Source organism: Oncorhynchus kisutch, linkage group LG28 (genome assembly GCF_002021735.2).
Source record: "Oncorhynchus kisutch isolate 150728-3 linkage group LG28, Okis_V2, whole genome shotgun sequence".
NCBI lineage: Eukaryota > Metazoa > Chordata > Actinopteri > Salmoniformes > Salmonidae > Oncorhynchus > Oncorhynchus kisutch.
The window spans coordinates 8941583-8963563 of record NC_034201.2 but is presented as its reverse complement, the minus strand read 5'-3'; the positions used below and the strand labels follow the sequence as shown (position 1 = coordinate 8963563).

Below are 21981 nucleotides of genomic sequence, written 5' to 3'. Positions count from 1 at the left end.
TACAAACATCAATTTCCACAAAACACACCACTGTTACTGAATTCACAATAATGAACATAGAGACATTTACTCAAACTGACAAACACAAATGACAAAACAAATCCATGCTAAGTACACAACTTGAAAGACACCCATCATGTTGAGTGATTTTCAGTAGAGGACACCACCAGTAAGCCAACCAATGGTGCCAGACGCCACCTGTCTGTTTATTAGGGACGTTGCATTCTTTCTCTCTCTCTCCCTCTCTCTCACACAGAATTCATATGATTCAGAAGGTTCAGAATTCATATGAGAAATTGTTATAGCCCTGGGATATTGTACATTTAATATAATATTTATTCTGTGAGTTGTTGCCAAAATTTCAATCCGTACATGTTTAATGTTGGCTACATTTCAATGAAGTTGATACAGAAAGGCATGCACACAGCACCAGAGTGGTTATAGTTTTAATGGGAAACTCTGGCTAATGCATTTCCAGTACAGACTCAACGGGAAAACAATCAGTACAACCACAACACAGGCTTTGGCAGACCTCTAGACCTTCTGCGTTCCTCATAAAGAGAACAGTCTTTTCCTTTAAGCTCTCCACTACTGGCATTTGGAAACTTTTTAGTTTTTAAGACAAGACTGATTTATTTAATCATCAAGAACCAGAATATACAAAGCAGTGGTTGAAGCAACCAAATAGCAATCATGAAATATAACTGCACAAGAAGAGACTAAAAACACCAGGGTGGGAATGTTGATAAAGACCGTTGTCAACACAATTTCTGAGTCAGCCAGACATAACATAATAACCTAAAATAAATTTAAAAAAATAAAAAACAGTATCTTGGGTACAAATGGTACAAACTTGTGTGAAATGCATACGGAACATGACCAAAGCCTTAAGATTTAAGAGGGGGTAATTAACATTGCAGAAGCCAGCCCCCCAAATGGGTCAAGTGTCTTTTATCGTGGAGGCGTTTTATCATGGAGGCCATCTGTTGTGTATGGTAGCAAAATTACAAAATTATATTATAATGCTGTTTATGCACCCGAATGGTTGTTTTATGCAATAGAGTAGGGTTCTTCGAACTCTCTCTCCTTTTCTGAGTGAACTGAGAGGAGTCTTCAAAGCTTGGGCTGGCATCTGATTAAGTGATGGCTATACAACCAACAGCCACATTCCATTCTGATTAGTGGTGCAGGAGAGGGAGATGTCTCCGGCCTGACTGAGCCTGCATGCCAAAGATAAGATGTGGTGGTTGTGTCATGCGATAGAGATAGCCTGGAGGAGTAGAGCAAACATTTTGTGTTAACAGACCAGCCTGGCAAAGTATTAACTACTAGCAGCAGTAAACAAAAAGGATCTAAAAAAATACTAAATTAATAATGCTGACAATAGTCCATTAGCCCTGTTTAAAACTTATCTTTGGTCTTCATTGAGTCTGAGATGTCACCCTGAACATGTGGAGAAGGGTAGAGCCGTCTGCCTCTGAATCAGCAGTTAACTATATAGAGAATGTGCTCAACTCATACGGACACAAAACAACAATACTGATAAAATAGCACTATTTTATAGGCCTACCACTGTTGTGTCTAGAGGTCGACCGATTAATCGGAATGGCCGATTAATTAGGGCCGATTTCAAGTTTACATATCAATCGGTAATCTGTATTTTTGGGCACCGATTTGCAGACCTTTATTTAACTGGGCAAGTCAGTTAAGAACACATTCTTATTTTCAATGACGGCAGTTAACCCACCGTTCCTAGGCCTCGTTCAGGGGCAGAACGACAGGTTTTTACCTTGTCAGCTCGGGGATTTGTTTTTGCAACCTTCCGGTTAATAGTCCAACGCTCTAACCACCTGCCTTACATTGCACTACACGAGGAGGCTGCATGGCAGGCTGACTACCTGTTACGCGAGGGCAGCAAGAAGCCAAGGTAAGTTGCTAGCTAGCATTAAACGTATCTTATAAAAAATCAATCAATCTTAACATAATCATTAGTTAACTACACATGGTTGATGATATTACTAGTTTATCTAGCGTGTCCTGCGTTGCATATAATCGATGCGGTGCCTGTTAATTTCTCATTGAATCACAGCCTACTTCGACAAATGGGTGATGATTTAACAAGCGCATTTGCGAGAAAAGCACGGTCGTTGTACCAATGTACCTAACCATAAACATCAATGCCTTTCTTTAAAATCAATACACAAGTATATATTTTAAACCTGCATATTTAGTTAATATTGCCTGCTAACATGAATGTCTTATAACTAGGGAAATTGTGTCATTTCTCTTGCGTTCCGTGCAAGCAGTCAGGGTATATGCAGCAGTTTGGGCCGCCTGGCTCGTTGCGAACTGTGTGAAGTCCATTTATTCCTAACAATGGTCGTCGTTATTTTGCCAGAATTGTACATAATTATGACATAATATTGAAGGTTGTACAATGTAACAGCAATATTTAGACTTAGGGATGCCATCCGTTAGATACAATACAGAATGGTTCCGTATTTCACTGAAAGAATAAACATTTTGTTTTTGAGATGATAGTTTCCGGATTCGACTATTTTAATGACCAAAGGCTCGTATTTCTATGTGTTATGTTATAATTAAGTCTATGATTTGATAGAGCAGTCTGACTGAGCAATGGTAGGCACCAGCAGGCTCGTAAGCATTCATTCAAACAGCACTTTCGTGCGTTTTGCCAGCAGCTCTTCAAACAATGAGCTGTTTATGACTTCAAGCCTATCAACTCCCGAGATTAGGCTGGTGTAACCGATGTGAAATGGCTAGCTAGTTAGTGGGGTGCGCGCTAATAGCGTTTCAAATGTCACTCGCTCTGAGACTTGGAGTAGTTGTTCCCCTTGTTCTGCATGGGTAACGCTGCTTCGAGGGTGGCTGTTGTCGATGTGTTCCTGGTTCGAGCCCAGGTAGGGGCGAGGAGAGGGACGGAAGCTATACTGTTACACTGGCAATACTAAAGTGCCAATAAGAACATCCAATAGTCAAAGCTATATGAAATACAAATCGTATAGAGAGAAATAGTTCTATAATAACTACAACCTAAAACTTCTTACCTGGGAATATTGAAGACTCAAGTTAAAAGGAACCACCAGCTCTCATATGTTCTCATGTTCTGAGCAATGAACTTAACGTTGGCATTCTTACATGGCATTTATTGCACTTTTACTTTCTTCTCCAACACTTTGTTTTTGCATTATTTAAACCAAATTGAACATGTTTCATTATTTATTTGAGGCTAAATTGATTTTATTCAGTATTGTTGTAATTGTCATAACAAATACATTTTACAAAATGTAAAATAAATCAAATAAATTTAAAAATATGTCTTTTTTCAACAACAAAAACAATAATAATCGTCCGATTAAATCGGTATCGGCTTTTTTTTGGTCCTCCAATAAATCGGCATCGGTGTTGAAAAATCATCATCGGTCGACCTCTAGTTGTGTTGGAGTCGTGTTTGGCCACGCAGCCGTGGGTGAACAGGGAGTACAGGAGGGGACAAAGCACGCACCCCTGAAAGGCCCCAGTGTTGAGGATCAGCAGTCTTGCTCTAATGTGCTACCGAGAGTGTGATCACACAGTCGTCCGGAATGGCTGGCGATCTAATACATGCTTCAGTGTTGCTTGCCTCGAAGTGAGTATTAAAAAGGCATTTAGCTCGTCTGGTAGGCTCACGTCACTGGGCAGCTCGTGGCTGGGTTTCCCTTTGTAGTTTGTAATAGTTTTCAAGCCCTACCACATCCGACGAGTGTCAGAGCCGATGTAGTAAGATTCAATCTTAGTCCTGTATTGACACTTTGCCTGTTTGATGGTTCTTCTGAGGGGATAGCGGGATTTCTTATAAGCGTCCGGATTAGTGTCCCGATCCTTGAAAGCGGCAGCTCTAGCCTTTAGCTCGGTGCGGATGTTCCCTGTAATCCATGGCTTCTGGTTGGGATATGTACGTACGGTCACTGTGGGGACGATGTCGTTGATGCACTTATTGATGAAGCAGTATACTCCTCAATGCCATTGGATGAATCCCGGAACATGTTCCAGTCTGTGCTAGCCCGGAACATGTTCCAGTCTGTGCTAGCCCAACAGTCCTGTAGCATCCGTGTCATCTGACCACTTCCATATTGAACAAGTCACTGGTACTTCCTGCTTTAGTTTTTGCTTGTAAGCAGGAGGATAGAATTATGGTCAGATTTGCCAAATGGACGGTGAGGGAGAGTTTTGTATGTATCCCTCTGGTTGCAAATGTGACATGCTGGTCAAAATTTGGTCAAACGGATTTAAGTTTGCCTGCATTAAAGTCCCCAGCCACTAGGAGCGCCGCTTCTGGATGAGCATTGTTTTCTTTACTTAGGGCCTTATGTAGATCGTTGAGTGTGGTCTTAGTGCCCGCATCGGTTTGGGGTGGTAAATAGATATAGATGAGAACTCTCTTGGTAGATAGAATACCTCATGATAAGCTGTAAACCACACTATCTCAGGCGAGCAGTACCTCGAGACTTCTTTAATATTAGAAATTGTGCACCAGCTCTTATTTACAAAGACACACCTCCTCGCCCCTCGTCTTACCAGACATAGCTTCTCTGTCCTGCCAATGCCCGGAATACCCAGCCAGCTCTATAGTATCCGTGTCGTCGTTCAGCCACGACTTGGTGAAACATAAGAGTATAGATTTTAATGTCACGTTGGTAGGATATTCTTAATCGTAGATCATCCATTTTATTTTCCAGTGATTGCACGATGGCCAATAGTACGAATGGTAGTGGAAGTTTACTCACTCGCCTATGAATTCTCAGAAGGAAGCCCGACCTCCACCCCCTTTATCTCCGTCTTTTCTTCACCATTTGTGTGTGTTCCATTGCTGTTGGCTGGTGCGTCCCGACTGCCATTATCCTTCTCCTCCACCTCTCCTTGAGCTCCTTTTCTGAAATCTCGGTGGTCGTGTCTACTGCGGTATCAGCCATATTTAGTTTAATATAAGGGTATAATATGTTTCAGAAATAAATAGTGTTTGATGCCTCTTCTTAGTCTTCTTGTCTGCTTCTTCAACAACATCTTCATCTTCTCTGCCTCTTCAACAACAGCTTCATCTTCTCTGCCTCTTCAACAACAGCTTCATCTTCTCTGCCTCTTCAACAACAGCTTCATCTGTTTCTCTTTTCTTCGCCTTCTCTTTTATCATCCCCACAGTGTTCCACACCTTATCCAGTTCTCCTCTATCTTCTTTTACTTCCTCCACATCTCTGTTCACTCCTGTACTGCCCAGCTGAAATAGAGGAGAGAGACTGTAAACATACTACAGCATAATGCAGGAAAATCACATTTAAAAATAATAATTTTAACAGCAAATGACCGTTAACATTGTTGTTTGGCATTACTGTTATGTCAATTTAAATGAACTACTCTATCATAGTGTATAATAAATAAGTAAATATATGCATGTCAGGGGTTATGAAAACCCCTCTAACAGCTCTGTCATATCACCACATTAAAAACTAGCAAGTCTCAATTTGAAGGTCAGACAGATGACAAAGTATTGCACTTCAAAGTCTAAAACATAGGCTGATTCATTGCACTTAATTCTCCCCTACCTCGAGATCTCCGCTGGACAGAAGCACACAGTTGAGTCGTGACTTCAGATACACCTGAAAGGGAGACAAAGAGAAAGAACCTCAAACTTTTACTGAACACAATTATTCAAAAACTGTGTAGGAGGCTTCACTAATGATGGATTATGTAGCTGGCTTCAAGTGTGCGGAGAGTGTAAGTGTGTGTGTGTGTGTGTACCTTGTTCCGTAGAGAGCGGTCCTCCAGGCTGTGTACCCTCAGAAAGCGGTCCAAACCACAAGAAGCCACCAGAGAGAAGGGTGGAACTGAAGCCCCCACACCCCTCCTGCCAGCCCCTTTAAAACACCCACACACTCTAGGCCTGCAGCGAATGGAGAGGACAAGAGGAGGAGGAGGGGTTAGAGAAAAAAAATAAGAGACTGTGGTCGAGGGGAGAGGATCTCACAGAACACAAAGGCATGCAACATGCACTCGCACACACAAAAAGCTAAAATCGGACTATCAGAAGATAATTGTTTTGCCTGTAGCAGCTAATTAAGTTTACACAGAAGTTTCAAAGAGCACATATAGCAAATGCATCTCTAATGTAGCACAATGGCAAATACAGTTGAAGTCGGAAGTTTACATACACTTAGGTTGGAGTCAATAAAACTCGTTTTTCAACCACTCCACAAATTTATTTTTAACAAACTATAGTTTTGGCAAGTCGGTTAGGACATCTACTTTGTGCATGACACAAGTAATTTTTCCCAAAACATTTTGGACAGATTATTTCACTGTATCACAATTCTAGTGTGTCAGAAGTTTACATACACTAAGTTGACTGTGCCTTTAAACAGCTTAGAAAATTCCAGAAAATGATGTCATGGCGTTAGAAGCTTCTGATAGGCGTATTGAAATAATTTGAGTCAATTGGAGATGTACCTGTGGATGTATTTCAAGGCCTACCTTCAAACTCCGTGCGTCTTTGCTTGACATCATGGGAAAATCAAAAGAAATCAGCTATAAATTGTAGACCTCCACAAGTCTGGTTCATACTTGGGAGCACTTTCCAAATGCCTGAAGGTACTACGTTCATCTGTACAAACAATAGTACGTAAGTATAAACACCATGAGACCACGCAGCCGTCATACCGCACAGGAAGGAGACGAGATTAACGTACTTGTGTGAAAAGTGCAAAATCAATCCCAGAACAACAGCAAAGGACCTTGTGAAGATGCTGGAGGAAACCGGTACAGAAGTATCTATATCCACAATAAAACGAGTCCTTTATCAACATAACCTGAAAGGCCGCTCAGCAAGGAAGAAGCCACTGCTCCAAAACCGCCAGAAAAAAAGCCAGACTACGGTTTGCAACTGCACATGGGGACAAAGATTGTACTTTTCAGATAAATGTCCTCTGGTCTGATGAAATAAATATAGAACTGTTTGGCCAAAATGACCATCGTTATGTTTGGAGGAAAAAGGGTGAGGCTTGCAAGCCAAAGAACACCATCCCAACCATGAAGCACGGGGGTGGCAGCATCATGTAGTGGGGGTGCTTTGCTGCTGGAGGGACTGGTGCACTTCACAAAATAGATGGCATCATGAGGCAGGAACATTATATTGAAGCAACATCTCAAGACATCAGTCAGGAAGTTAAAGCTTGGTCGCAAATGGGTCTTCCAAATGGACAATGACCCCAAGCATACTTCCAAAGTTGTGGCAAAATGGCTTAAGGACAACAAAGTATGGTATTGGAGTGGCCATCACAAAGCCCTGACGTCAATCCTATAGAAAATCTGTGGGCAGAACTGAAAAAGCGTGTGCGAGCAAGGAGGCCTACAAACCTGACTCAGTTACACCAGCTCTGTCAGGAGGAATGGGCCAAAATTCACCCAACTTATTGTGGGAAGCTTGTGGAAGGCTACCTGAAACATTTGACCCAAGTTAAACAATTTAAAGGCAATGCTACCAAATACTAATTGAGTGTATGTAAACTTGACCCACTGTGAATGTGATGAAAGAAATAAAGGTTGAAATAAATAATTCACTCTACTATTATTCTGACATTTCACATTCTTAAAATAAAGTGGTGAGCCTAACTGACCTAAGACAGGATGTTTTTACTAGGATTAAATGTCAGGAATTGTGAAAAACGGAGTTTAAATGTATTTGGCTAAGGTGTATGTAAACTTCCAACTTCAACGGTAGAAGCTGACATGGAAAAGTACTCAAGCAGATCACTAAGCAACTGCACAATCATTACAACAAGCAGAAAGAGACATCGACTCCCACATTCCCCTTTCCGCAGACCTAAGATGGCGAGTTGGCCATATGTGTTGCCCACTGTAACACTGTCTTGGTTGGCAGGGAGGGAGAGGTCTGTGGAGGGGGGTACTCCCGAAACTGCCTCTCCCTGGATCATACACTCACACCTAACTACTAAATCAGTAAAAAAAATAGGTTGCTTTTGTTACGTTGTTAGATAGATGAATAAGAAAAAGAGACGCGAGTTAAGTTAAGAAGTTTAATGGTTTTAATAGCAATGATACAAACCATACATCAGGGTACTTGAACTTGACCAATTAAGTGATAATGCCCGAGGAGCCGGTGTTTGGAGGATATATTGGCACGGGTATTGTTAAGCTCAAGACAAAGTCCAGGGCATTATCACTTTTATACAATGGTTTACCAACATACTCAAATTATGACTGACATATTTTCATTAAAAACATTATTTTGATGAATTTATTCATACTATTTCATCCTTCCACAAGACAGAGTCCCGGGTTGCTACCCAAGCCGGCTGGTGGTTCGTTCTGTCGGTTGCTAGAGACTCGAACCAGTCGTTCAGTCTTTTTGTTCTGTATCTATGGATGTGACCCTGTCGTTCATTCTAAATGTTCCATTTCCATACTGGCTGGCAATGTTCTTATCCCTTGCTTGCTAGCTAGCCAACTACTGCTAACTTACAGTCACATCAAACATTGCAGACAAAATAATAACAGTAGCTGCATTTGCATAAGCTGTTTTCTAGTAACATTTATTTGGATACATCCATAACAATGAGCTAATGAGGCGCAATTTCGCCTGGCATAGAAAATGTGCTCTCTCCTCAGGACACTGTTGTTCAGAGGAGCTAGTCAACAACACAGCTAACACAATCACTTCAAAAGGAGATGCTTTTTATAGTGGAGATCAAGTTTATAAGTTGCTTGGTTTGGCTGATGTGACAGTGGATTGCGAAGTCAGATGGAACAGAGTAAATAGACTTCATAGATTTAGCCGGTGGTAACTTGTGGAATAGACACCGGCTGGAATGCGGTTTTAACCAATCAACATTCAGGATTAGAACCACCCATTGTATAATATGAATTAACCTTTTACAGGACAGTTTCATCCCCCCCAAAATGTACTGAGCTGAACCAAACCCAGAGTGCCAAAATGTACAGCGCTGGCCTGGTTGCGTATCTAACAAAAATGCGTCAAACTCCTGATGAATGTATCGTTTGAGAACAGGGAAAGACTCCAAGGCTGGCTGAGAAGACCAGCAGACCCAGTCTAAGAACAGGGCTTGTACAGGGAAAGACAGACAGACCTGGTGTTGAGCTGTGCAGGTGTCCATCTTGTCTGAGTCTGTGATGAAGGCCATGTCTCTAACCCACTCTGGCACCCGCAGGTCCAGCCAGTCATTACGCACCTGCAGCATAAAGAAGCTGTGTCAACGCACCCAACACCGAAACATAACATACTATGTAGATGGTCCCGCTGTAATTCCTTGAAATGTAGTTGTTAGACTCTTACATTCTTGGAGGCGAAGACCGGTGTTTCAGGTCTCTCCGGATCCCAGGCCATTCTCTTTCCCTCCTGTAGCCACTTGGTTGCGCCGTTAGGGATTCTGTCGCATCCGACAAACATTCTTCACAATATTTATTCCAACCTAGATATAGGGATAGGGGTTATGTTCAAGAAAATGTCAGTCAACGTCAATCATTCATAATTATATAGTATCCATCTGCAATGTAACAGCCTCTAGGAAGCCTGAGTGGTATTGTGGCAAAATCAATCAAATGTTATTTATAAAGCCTTTTTTACACCAGCAGATGACTCAAAGTGCTGTACAGAAACACGGCCTAAAACCCCAAACAGCAAGCAATGCAGATGTAGAAGCACAGTACAGGAGTTGTTGTTCATTCACTTTGTCTGTATTGTCCTCCTTCCAGACCCTCAGCAGTCCTGTCTCCACACACATTGATCAGAAAACGCAGAGACACACAGGGAGAGAGTCGCCCAGTGTCTACATCAGGATCCTCAACACATGACCACAGAGCTGCTAGTGTGTATTGACAGTGTGCATGAACAACAGCTCCTGTATCATGTTATGACCAGTGTCTTTATCTACACAACTATACCGGTCTGTGGCGGCGAGTCCTGTGAACCTGCCCTGGTTGCTCTCCCCAGACTGTCTGGTCTCAGTAATGATGCCCTCCTCTGTGCTGAACCTCTTCACTGTGCCATTCACAGACCCCACCTAGAACTGACAAGACAGGTAAGTAACACAATAGCCCAACAACCACAATGCAAACATTCAGACCCATGTGCACTCTAAACACATCAATGACCAACAGATCAGACATCATCAAGGGCTCCATTGCCCCCCCCCCCCCCCCCCATGGTCATCATTCCTAAAACTATCTGTGACGCATTAGGGAAAGGTACTGTCAAGCTAGGGAAGTTAGCTAGCAAACACGTGGGCTGCTAGATAGCTAGCTCTAACAAATAGCACACACAACAAAATGACAGCATGGCTAATTTACTGAGTTATATCATTTTCACCTTTCAATAGCCCTGTTTCTGATCCAACCCATACTGAACAAACTTGACTTATGTCTTCCATGAACAAGAAAGAAAATATTGTCAAGAAAACAACAACAAATGGTCTAACACGTTATTGCGTGTCCAAAATGTCATCCGTAGGGATACGCTACTCACCGGAATTCTGTTACGACCTACACTTTCATATATAAAATATGCAGCAGATGGTGCTCTTGAGCTTTACATTTTATATCAGTCCAAGCAATCCAAAATCCACAGACATTATTGCACACAAATAATATTAGTCACTGATATATTTAAGGGCCATACAGTACATACATATCGTGCACAGGAAGAAAAAAACACAAGACACCAACAAAGAACAAATTCATTTTTGTTGTTGTTTATACATTATGTACGATTTCATCACTTCATTTTCAAAATGTGTTTTTGTTTAATTTCCTTGTTGTATGATGTTTTTTTTCTTCACATTTTCACATTTGTAATCGTTGAGGTAGAGTAGGGGACAGGCAGAGGAGAAAGTGGCTAATCAATCTGAGGAGAGTTTATGAGTCTTCAGGTCACCCTGGGGGATTTACCAGAGACTAGCTGTTGGGACAGATTTAGTGGGTGACAAAAGATGGGCCAGGGATGGGGATTACGGGGAAACAGCATGGGCACTTTAAAATCAAAAGCCAAAGATTTGTGGGAATTAAAAAAGTGTGGAAATCCTCCCAAGAGAAGAGGGCCAGAGAGACTGACAATGTCAGGGTATAAAGGGATGAGGGTGAAAACAGCAGGACCACAGAAAGAGAGAGGTAGCTTGGAGAGAACAGAGAAGGGAGGGAAAGAAAGTAACAGAAATAATCCCATCATTACAAGAAAAGAGTGAAAGCCTTTTCATCTTTCTCGAAAGGACTGAAGAATAGGACACCAGTGTCACATGACAAAGGGGAAGAAGGAGTGAGAGCGAGAGAGAGCAAGAGATGAAGAGAGAGAAGGAGACAAAGAGAGAGGGAGCGAGAAAGAGAGAGAGCGAGAAAGAGAGACAAAGGGAGAGTGAGCGAGAAAGGGAGCAGAGGGAGGGATAGATAGAGACAAACAAGGGGAGCTGACAAAAAAAGATTCAAAGCTTGCCCTGCCCCCTCATCCATATCTGGGGAACAAGGGAATACGGCAACAGATACAAGCCAGGGAGAGAGGGACCAAGAGAGAGAGAGAGAGAGACTGTTGAATGAACTTGGCCATTATATTCTAGGGAGATACAAACATTGCTTTATCAGACAGTCAGAAAGAGAAGAAGAGACTGAGGAGAACAGAAGATGAGGGAGAGTCTTTCTTCAAAATCGTTCCATTCTTTTTTTTAGAGGAAGAAAAGAGAAAGCATAAGGGGGAGTTTTGGAGAGAGAGAAGCGAAAGAGGAGGGGGGGACGAGATAAATCATTAATTAACTTAGACTTCTAAGGGCTGTGGAGATGTTTTTCCTTTCTTGAGAAAAATAATCGTACCAAAATAACAAAAAACATCTTAACATCTGACATAGTTGATTCTCTAAATGTAGTTTTTTCACCCTGCAAGTGAGCACCGAAAAGCATATGAGTGAAGAAATCTCATGGACGCGACTGAGATGGATAGAGAAAGGCAAGACAGAACATTCTGACATGGTGTCAACCCATATTGACAGAGACAAAGTGTGGAGAGGAAGAAGTGGGATATTCAGTGACAGACGCATCTACCCCCAGACACAGGTACACTCTGATCAATATTAAGATCAATCAAAATATCTATTGTCATCATCACAGATGATATTTATCCTGATACATCGTTCATCAGTCTTTATTGCTTCTAGACTTCAGCATGGAGTGCCTAAGAATGATATCATATTGCAGTTTGTTTATATTCTACTCTATACATTACAACACCATTTATCAAATAATTTCAAGCTTTTATTGTTAAAGTGATCAGTTGATTGTAAGCTAATAATCTTCGCTATTTTTGTTATTCTAAATGATCACTAATAGCTATCATTGTACGAATATTTGTTTAATTGTACATGTATGAATTGCTGTTCTTGGATGAAAAGGAAAATCCTTCCTCTTTACATGAGTGGAAAATTATTATATGACTCTAAAAGTATAAACAGTCATCTGTTTCTTAACAGCATATCTGCTCTGTTTAAAACCATTGAAATATCAGAATTGAATAAAAAACATATCTTCTGAATAATATCTAATACCATTTACCACCATTTTTTTCTATTACAGATGTTTAATAACAATTATATTGTTCTTGAAATATGTGCCATCTTCAGTGGCAAAGTGGACATTATAAAAAGGAGAGGGGACAGACACGTTAAGTGCACAAAAATTCCTGTCTGTCAGAATCAGAGGCTGGGGCCAGAGGAGAGAGCATTGCTCAGCTATAGCTGTTCTCCCTGAACAACTGTGCCTGTCGACCGCTTTACAAAGTCTATGTGTGGAAAGCCTTTGCACAGTGAAGGAGAAAAGCTTTTGCACAGGCACATGAAAAGGGAAGAGGAACTCAAGAAGGACCAACTGTGTAACCTAGATAAGCTGAAATAGAAAGACCACAGCAGAGAGCAGGGCAGGATTTCTTTCTTCCAGAACTTCTACTCCTCACTTGGACAATAAGGGCTCTCAATACAACTTGAGAGGGAGGACAGTCAGAGTGTCAGGGGGAGGGAGAGAGGAAGAACAGACAATAACCTCCTGAGAGAAAGGAGGGATAGTCCGCAATAGAGAGAGGAGGGGAAGTTCCCCCTCTCTCGACCCATCTCATCGTCAGGCTGGCTAGTGCAGCCACGGCGTTCACCTTCGCAGCCTTCTGCTACATGCTCACCTTAGTGCTGTGTGCTGCACTCATCTTCTTCGTCATCTGGCAGGTGAGTTGAGCTCACACACACACTCACTCACTTAAACCATGTTTTTAGACTCTGGGTGATGGTGATTCTCACCTAAACCATGTTTTTAGACTCTGGGTGATGGTGATTCTCACCTAAACCATGTTTTTAGACTGGGGGATGGTGGTTCAGCAACATTCTCTTGTGTGCATTGTGACTCATACCTTAAATAAAGAATTGGTTGGTCTGTAACCAAGGTGAAATAATCTAAGAAATATATATAATTCCAGGTGATGACTAATAGTAGAATGAGACAATACAATAAGTGTAGCGTAGCCATTGGTTGGTGTGAATGTGTGTCCATGTGCCCATGTGTGACTCATTATTTTTGTTATTTATATCAGTACTGTAGGTCTGTGTGTGTGTGGGTTTGGTGTGTGTGTGTGTGAGACACTCAAAACCGGAAGTCTATTATTAATATGAGCTAGTCTCCCGATGGGCTACCGGGTGGCGCAGCGGTCTAAGGCACTGCACCTCAGTGCTAGAGGAGTCACTACAGACCCTGGTTCCATTCCAGGCTGTATCACAACTGTCCATGATTGGGAGTCCCATAGGGCGGTGCACAATTGGCCCAGCGTCGTCTGCGTTTGGCCGGAGCAGGCCGTCATTGTTAATAAGAATTCTTTCTTAACTGGCTTGACTAGTTAAATAAAAGGTTAAACAAATAAAAAATAATCCCGTAAGTGTTCAATTGGGTTGAGACCTGGTGACACACACACACACACACACACACACACACACGTTCCTTTGACATCCCTCTTTCATAGTCACTGAGATTTCTTCTTCTAGACATGGTAGCCAAAATAATGGGCAACTGGGCATTTAAAAGAAAGCAGGAACCACACCTGTGTGGAAGCACCTGCTTTCAATATACTTTGTATCCCTCATTAACCCGTGTTTCCTTTATTTTGGCAGTTACCTGTATATTTGTGTACCAACTTACTGACTACAGAATGATTAATGGAATTTGTACAGGCGTCAATGGAGACCTCTGCACAATCAGTATTCTGCATGTCTAAAGCCTCAGACACAGACTGCACAATAGCCAGAGACCATCTCTCTCAGCTGTAGCCTTCTATCTAGGGCAGGGATAGGCAACCCTTTACCTGGAGAGTCGCAGGCACTGCAGGATTTTGTTCCAACTAGGCACCACACCTGACCAACTGAGCTAATTGATCAGTTCAGTGATTGCCTAAATTCAACACACCTGGTTTTCCAGGTTGGTTAAATAAAACAAACATGAAGTGCCTGCGTCTCTCCAGGACCAAGTTTGCCTACCTCCCTAGACGGAGACATTGTTCATTTGAAATTCAACACAGCATTATCACATCAATACAAAAGACTGGCTTGAAATAACTAAAGTATTGACTAATGAATTGACTAGTGGGTGAGAATGCACTGCATATGAGTCAGTCAATGTGTGAGTCTGTGAGAGAGATGGGGGAGGGAAAGAGTCTGTCTGTCTCTGTGTGTGAAGAGAAGGTGAAAAGGGGGAGAGAGAGAGTGTGTGTATGTGTCAGCAACGAACCATGTTATTGAGAATGCTTATTAAATTATAATTTTGTTCCACCCCTTCCCCCCCATCTGCCTCCATCCATGGTTCCCCCCCCCCATCTCTGTGTGGCTCTCAACCAATGACACGGCTTGTTCACTTTTATAGTAACCATGGTGCCCGCTAAGGGATCATCGGATCACCATGGAAACTGCATCTGTTTACAACAGAGAAGAGCATGAAACAGAGAAGGGGGAGTGACATAGATCGATAAAGGTATTGTTGAGAGTAAAAGACAGATGTGGAGATGGTGATTGGTCTCTGATAGGGAAAGATGGATGTCACAGGGAGAGAAGAACGTTGAGAGGCGGAAAGGGATGCTTAGATGGAGATCTTAGAGAGCGAGAAAGAGAGAGTCAGAGTATGCGAAAGGTGCAAAAGGGTGAGTGGAGGTATGGGGATGGAAAACTGAAGATAAGAAATATTGAGGAAAAAAAAAACAAGCTAAAAAGGTATGTGATTGGTTTGAATGAGAATAACACAGTGAAAGAACACATTTAGATATATCCAACGGCAGAAAGTTTACCCATATACACTGTACATGTCTTTTTAGATTATTGCGTTTGACGAGCTGCGCACAGACTTCAAGAACCCAATCGATCAGAGCAACCCCACCAGAGCGGTAAGGCCCCATGCCTTATGAGAGGGATTGGAATTCTGTGCCACAGTCCTCTTGAGTAGTGTGGAGCCAAATGTGTCTGAAATATTGAAATTGTTTTTTGTGTGATCCAGTTCTATCCGTGTCCACCTACAGTCACTGCCACTCAGCTGTGAAGAGCAGAGCACCGTAGACAGACAGGCACACATAGACCATGGACACTTATTCAAATAGAACATTTTAGTTTATTTTGATTGGTTTATTTATCATTTTTTATCTAAAGCATTTACTCAATGTAACGTACCTTCTATTTTGCCAAGTATATTTTTGCAATATAGTACACAAGAACATTCTGAAACAGAGCCAACACCAGGGAAGTGCGATTATTACTTTTGTGAGGGTGTTTGCCAAAAATATTAGCTAGATATCTGACTCTCCTTTCTCCTGTTCACTTTTCAGAGGGAAAGAATTCTGAATATTGAAAGAATCTGCAACTTGCTGCGGAAGGTGAGTGAGTGGCTCCCAGCCCATGTACACACACACACACACACACACACACACACACACACCTAGTGGTGGTGTGGAGGATGAGAGTGACAGAAGGGCACCAGAGAACCTTGAAAAAAAAATATATGTATCTATTTTGAGGACTGAGATCGATTGATTCACATATCCCCTCCTTCCCGTAGCCCACCTCCTCAATCTCGTTCACTCTCTCAAACTCACAACAATCACACACCAGCCTGGTCTCATAGACTAGATATAACATAATAATGTAAATCCGAGACACTCAAATTAGTATTATATGTTGCGTTTGATATGGTAAGTGATGGAAAAGTACCCAATTGTCATACTTGAGAAAGTATACCTTAATAGAATGTTTCTCAAGTAAAAGTCAGCCGGTAAAATACTACTTCAGTAAAAGTCTAAAAGTATTTTGTTTTAAATATACTTAAGTATCAAAAGTAAATGTAATTGCTAAAATATACTTAAGTATAAATCATTTAAGATTCCTTATATTAAGCAAAGCAGACGGCACTCCACCAGGCCAGAGGCAGTAGGGATGACTACGGGTTTCTTGATTATATGCTTGAATTGAACCATTTTCCTGTCCTGCTAAGCATTCAAAATGTAACTTTTGGTTGTCAGGGAAAATGTATGAAGTAAAAGTGCAATATTTTCTTCAGGAATGTAGTGAAGTAAAAGTAAAGATATAAATAGTAAAGTACAGATACCCCAAACATCAACTTAAGTAAATATACTTTATAATACTACTTAAGTATTTTACACCATTGGGTATGGTTACATAAGACAGATGGGAACTTGTAACGTGAACATATAATGCAAACGTCTAGCACTAGGGAACCCTCGTCAAATCTCATCAAGGTAGTTGAGGCTGCTGAGGGGAACCCGGCTCATAAAAATAGCTGGACCGGAGCAAATGGAATGGCATCAAACACATGTAAACCATGTGTTGATGTATTTGATATCATTCCACCGATTAGCAACTTTGACTGCTTAATACTTTTGAGCTACTTTGCAATTACTTAGCATGTTATCTAACCCTCCACCTAACCATAACCCTACCCATAACCTTTTTATCTAACCCATCCCCTAACCCTAACCTTAACCCCTAACCCTAACACCTAGCCTAGCTAACATTAGCCAGCTAGCTAATGTTAGCCACTTAGCCACCTAGCTAGAATTAGTAACATATCATACATTTTGCAAATTCGTAACATATTGTACGAAATGGGTGATGGAAATCCACAAATGAATACATACCATACGAAACGTAACATATCCTAGTAAATGTAGCGTCTCGGATTTACGTACATAATAATACAAAATGCTCTGAGACCAGGTTGCGCACACACTATAATTAACTGGCTTTCCATACTGCCACCCCCCCTCATTCCCTCTGTCAGTGTTAATGGGCAAGCTATAGAGCCAATTAGGGGCGATTGAAGGAGGGAACACCTGCAGGCCTGCATTCTTTTAAGAAAATCATAACTAAACTCTATCACTCTCATTCATATGAAAATGGCAGCTTTTTCAAAGCAATTTGTCCTGAAGTGTTAATGATAATGACAGAGTTTGCATTTGTGTGGCCATATGCACCCTAACGGTCTGTATTATTCCTAGCTGGTGGTGCCAGAATACTCCATCCATGGACTGTTCTGCCTGATGTTCATGTGTGCTGGAGAGTGGGTCACCCTGGGCCTAAACATCCCCCTGCTCTTCTACCATCTTTGGAGGTACACAACACAACCAACTTCCAGCATTCTATCACAAGGCTTTTTAGTTGTATCTGTTGTAAGAAAGCTCTCTCTCGTCAGGTTTTTCCATCGGCCAGCAGATGGGTCAGAGGTCATGTATGATCCTGTCAGTGTGATGAATTCTGACATCCTGAACTACTGTCAGAAGGAGTCTTGGTGTAAGCTGGGCTTCTACCTGCTCTCCTTCTTCTACTACCTGTACAGGTGAGGTCCTATTAATAAAGCCATCTCTCATCAGTCCAGCCGGTTCATTGGTGAACGTTGATCTGTACGAATGGGAGCCTCCTCTTCTTGCTGCACAATAACCGCTGTCAGTTGTTACTGCGTGGCAATGTCACATTCCTTCTAACACTGGTGTCCTCCTGTTCTCTTTTCTGCCTCTCTCTCTGTCCTTGACAGTATGGTCTATGCCTTGGTGAGTTTCTAAACACAGTATAGAAGGCCAAGAGGAGATTGAAAGACAGAGAAAGAGAACGACTAAGACCGGGTGATGTCACTCACCCCTCTTTCTCACCACCCATTACTCCATCATCACAGACCATGATTTGCTCTCCTCAAATCTTTGGATGGAGGGATGAACCTTGGAGGACATTGTGAGGAAATAAGGCAAAGAGATGTTGTTGCACCTGCTCAAGACTGCAATCCATCTAGAAGAGGAGGAGCAGACATAGAAGAGCCACAAAGGAGGAGGATTGAAATGAAGAAGAGAAAGAGAGAACACATCTCAACTAGTATACGTGTTGCCTTGATCTGACCACATCACTTCTTAGGGCCTGCAGGTCTCCTCTGCTATTCTGAGTATTACAGTCACTCAACTGTGAATTTATAAACTTTGTGTTGCCTAAGTCCTAAAGTAGATGTTGCAGATTCATATCCTTCCATTCCAATAAACCTTTTTAGAAAAGAAAATACAAAATGCACAAAATGTATTTAGTTCTTCTACCGATTTGGTATTTCAATAATTCAGTAGTTGTGGTAGATAATTTTCTGAGGATATGAATAGTTGTTTCATCAGATAAATACACCATTCAATGCTACTATTTCGAACCAGCGTGATGGTAATTGTGTTATTCAAAAATATAAAATGTATGAACTCATAAATTACATGCGATGGGCATAAGCTTCTGTGAAGGATCACAGACACCCCGGAGTGGTGTTTGAGTCTAGGTCCATTCCAGTCAAGGCACTATCTCCCAGATCCCAGTCCCCACCCAGGGAAAACAGGCACATTTCATTCCAACACAAAATTATTCAGGATTGAAATGGATGTTTTGACTCTGGGTGACTTGGAACTTGGGTGTTTAAGTATTCTGTGTTTGTCTGTTCTGTTCTAGGCAGGAAGGGCTGATTTCACCAAGACTTTCCAAAGAGCTCTGCGCTCCGTGATTCTAGATCATGGAAACCTCATTCACGAAAAGCAATTTTAAATTCACAACAACAGCAATGTGATCATAGCCTAGGAGAGATGACTGTACATGGGATCGTATTTCCTCTGTGGAATAATACTGTGTGACACAAGTAGCAGACGAGGCTGCTGAAGATGATGATAGATCGGTCTGCTGTGATGACTATGTCAAGCGCAGTAAACCTTCTCACATAGAACACTATGGTTGGACTTACATAACTGTTCTTACTCAAGTGTTACAGTGAATGTTGGCAGACACTTGACTCTTGGTTCATTTCAAAGCCGTGACTTAGCTGGCGCTGCCCTCATCATCATGTAACCATAGCTCTGTGTGTAGCTCATTGATAATGATCACACTGTGTAATTTTAAACTCATTAGAGAAATGAGTCGTACTGGAACTTGAAAAATACTGTGTGATCATTTGTTTACCATAAACTGATCATAATTGTAGTAATTCATTGTGTACGACAAGTCCGATAGGGTTCATGTTGGCATCTGAACACAGCGCCCTGCATTATAGTGGAGCCACTCACATTTGAGTAATGTGTCAATGTTGTTCAGCTAGGTTTCTTGTGCCAAGACATACAGTATGTTCTGTTCATCATGACAGTTCCCTCCAAAACAGAACCACCCTTCAACCCTGACAACAATGTGAGTAAATCACAGACAGTCGCTAAAGCACAAAACAGGGGGGTCACAAAGGAGAGGAAATATAGATAGGTTGACCATCAATGAATGTCATAATGCAGTTTATCAGAATGAATGAATTAATATACAGTATATTGAAGAATAAGTATTTGATACTATCTTTTACACATCTCTCATCACTGTATGCTATATTTGTTGGTGTGCTAGTTTGTATTCATTATAATACAATATGATATACAGTACACACAGCAATTCACATATTCTAATAAAATAGCAATGTGTTACAATATTGTGTGGTACAACTATTATGTTGCTATATACAGTACCAGTCAAAAGTTTGGACACACCTACTCATTCAAGGGTTTCTTTATTTTTACAATTTTCTATATTGTGGAATAATAGTGAAGATGTCAAAACTATCAAACAACACATATGGAATCACATAGTAGCCAAAACAGTGTTAAACAAATCAAAATAGATTTTATATTTGAGATTTTTCAAAGTAGCCACCTTTTGCCTTGACAGTTTTGCACATTCTTGGCATTCTCTCAACCAGCTTCATGAGGGATTCACCTGGAATGCATTTCAATTAACAGGTGTGCCTTGTTAAAATTTAATTTGTGGAATTCCCTTCCTTCTTAATGCATTTGAGCCAATCATTTGTGTTGTGACAAGGTAGGGGTAGTATACAGAAGATAGCCCTATTTGGTAAAAGACTAAGTCCATATTATGGCACGAACAGCTCAAATAAGAAAAGAGAAACGACAGTCCATCATTACTTTGAGACATGAAGTTCAGTCGATTTCAAGAACTTTGAAAGTTTATTCAAGTGTAGTCACAAAAACCATCCAGCGCTATGATGAAACTGGCTCTCATAAGGACCGCCACAGGAATGGAAGACCCAGAGTTACCTCTGCTGCATAAGATAAGTTAGAGTTACCAGCCTCAGAAATTGCAGCCCAAATAAATGCTTCACAGAGTTCAAGTAACAGACACATCTCAACGTCAACTGTTCAGAGGAGAACGCGTGAATCAGGCCTTCATCAAATCAAAGTTTATTTGTCACGTGCGCCGAATACAACAGGTGTTACAGTGAAATGCTTACTTACAGGTTCTAACCAATAGTGCAAAAAAGGTATTAGGTGAACAATAGGCTAAGTAGAGAAATAAAACAACAGTAAAAAGATAGGCTATATATACAGTGCCTTGCGAAAGTATTCGGCCCCCTTGAACTTTGCGACCTTTTGCCACATTTCAGGCTTCAAACTTAAAGATATAAAACTGTATTTTTTTTGTAAAGAATCAACAACAAGTGGGACACAATCATGAAGTGGAAGGACATTTATTGGATATTTCAAACTTTTTTAACAAATCAAAAACTGAAAAATTGGGCGTGCAAAATTATTCAGCCCCCTTAAGTTAATACTTTGTAGCGCCACCTTTTGCTGCGATTACAGCTGTAAGTCGCTTGGGGTATGTCTCTATCAGTTTTGCACATCGAGAGACTGAAATTTTTTCCCATTCCTCCTTGCAAAACAGCTCCAGCTCAGTGAGGTTGGATGGAGAGCATTTGTGAACAGCAGTTTTCAGTTCTTTCCACAGATTCTCGATTGGATTCAGGTCTGGACTTTGACTTGGCCATTCTAACACCTGGATATGTTTATTTTTGAACCATTCCATTGTAGATGTTGCTTTATGTTTTGGATCATTGTCTTGTTGGAAGACAAATCTCCGTCCCAGTCTCAGGTCTTTTGCAGACTCCATCAGGTTTTCTTCCAGAATGGTCCTGTATTTGGCTCCATCCATCTTCCCATCAATTTGAACCATCTTCCCTGTCCCTGCTGAAGAAAAGCAGGCCCAAACCATGATGCTGCCACCACCATGTTTGACAGTGGGGATGGTGTGTTCAGGGTGATGAGCTGTGTTGCTTTTACGCCAAACATAATGTTTTGCATTGTTGCCAAAAAGTTCAATTTTGGTTTCATCTGACCAGAGCACCTTCTTCCACATGTTTGGTGTGTCTCCCAGGTGGCTTGTGGCAAACTTTAAACGACACTTTTTATGGATATCTTTAAGAAATGGCTTTCTTCTTGCCACTCTTCCATAAAGGCCAGATTTGTACAATATACGACTGATTGTTGTCCTATGGACAGAGTCTCCCACCTCAGCTGTAGATCTCTGCAGTTCATCCAGAGTGATCATG

At 41.3% G+C, this 21981-nt stretch overlaps 2 protein-coding genes across 6 annotated transcripts; one reads left to right on the top strand and one right to left on the bottom strand.

Annotated features, from left to right (window-relative positions):
* Positions 1–4114: 4114 nt before the first annotated feature.
* LOC109873281 (WD repeat-containing protein 74) lies at positions 4115–17332 on the bottom strand. Of its 4 annotated transcripts, none has more exons than XR_004205923.1 (7): positions 17231–17332; positions 9973–10097; positions 9365–9500; positions 9159–9260; positions 5797–5938; positions 5601–5654; positions 4115–5275 (listed from the first exon to the last, which is right to left on the bottom strand). XR_004205923.1 is itself a non-coding variant. In XM_020464918.2 (6 exons), coding segments are annotated over exons 2-6 (480 nt in total). In that variant the 5' UTR covers positions 9367–9500; positions 9973–10083; the 3' UTR covers positions 4115–5095. The 4 variants fall into 4 exon arrangements, 1 of the variants encoding a protein (XP_020320507.1); XR_004205922.1 differs by lacking the exon at positions 17231–17332 and adding an exon at positions 10553–10619; XR_004205924.1 differs by lacking the exon at positions 17231–17332 and adding an exon at positions 10397–10542 and having other exon boundaries at positions 9973–10091.
* LOC109873282 (protein cornichon homolog 2-like) lies at positions 10006–20067 on the top strand. Of its 2 annotated transcripts, XM_020464921.2 has the most exons (8): positions 10006–10109; positions 11954–12123; positions 12640–13277; positions 15401–15469; positions 15905–15952; positions 17591–17703; positions 17785–17928; positions 18124–20061. In XM_020464921.2, exons 3-8 carry the CDS (start codon positions 13227–13229, stop codon positions 18149–18151), a joined length of 453 nt encoding a protein of 150 aa, XP_020320510.1. In that variant the 5' UTR covers positions 10006–10109; positions 11954–12123; positions 12640–13226; the 3' UTR covers positions 18152–20061. The 2 variants fall into 2 exon arrangements, with proteins under 2 accessions (XP_020320510.1, XP_020320509.1); XM_020464920.2 differs by lacking the exon at positions 10006–10109 and having other exon boundaries at positions 11432–12123; positions 18124–20067.
* The last annotated feature ends 1914 nt before the right edge of the window (positions 20068–21981 follow it).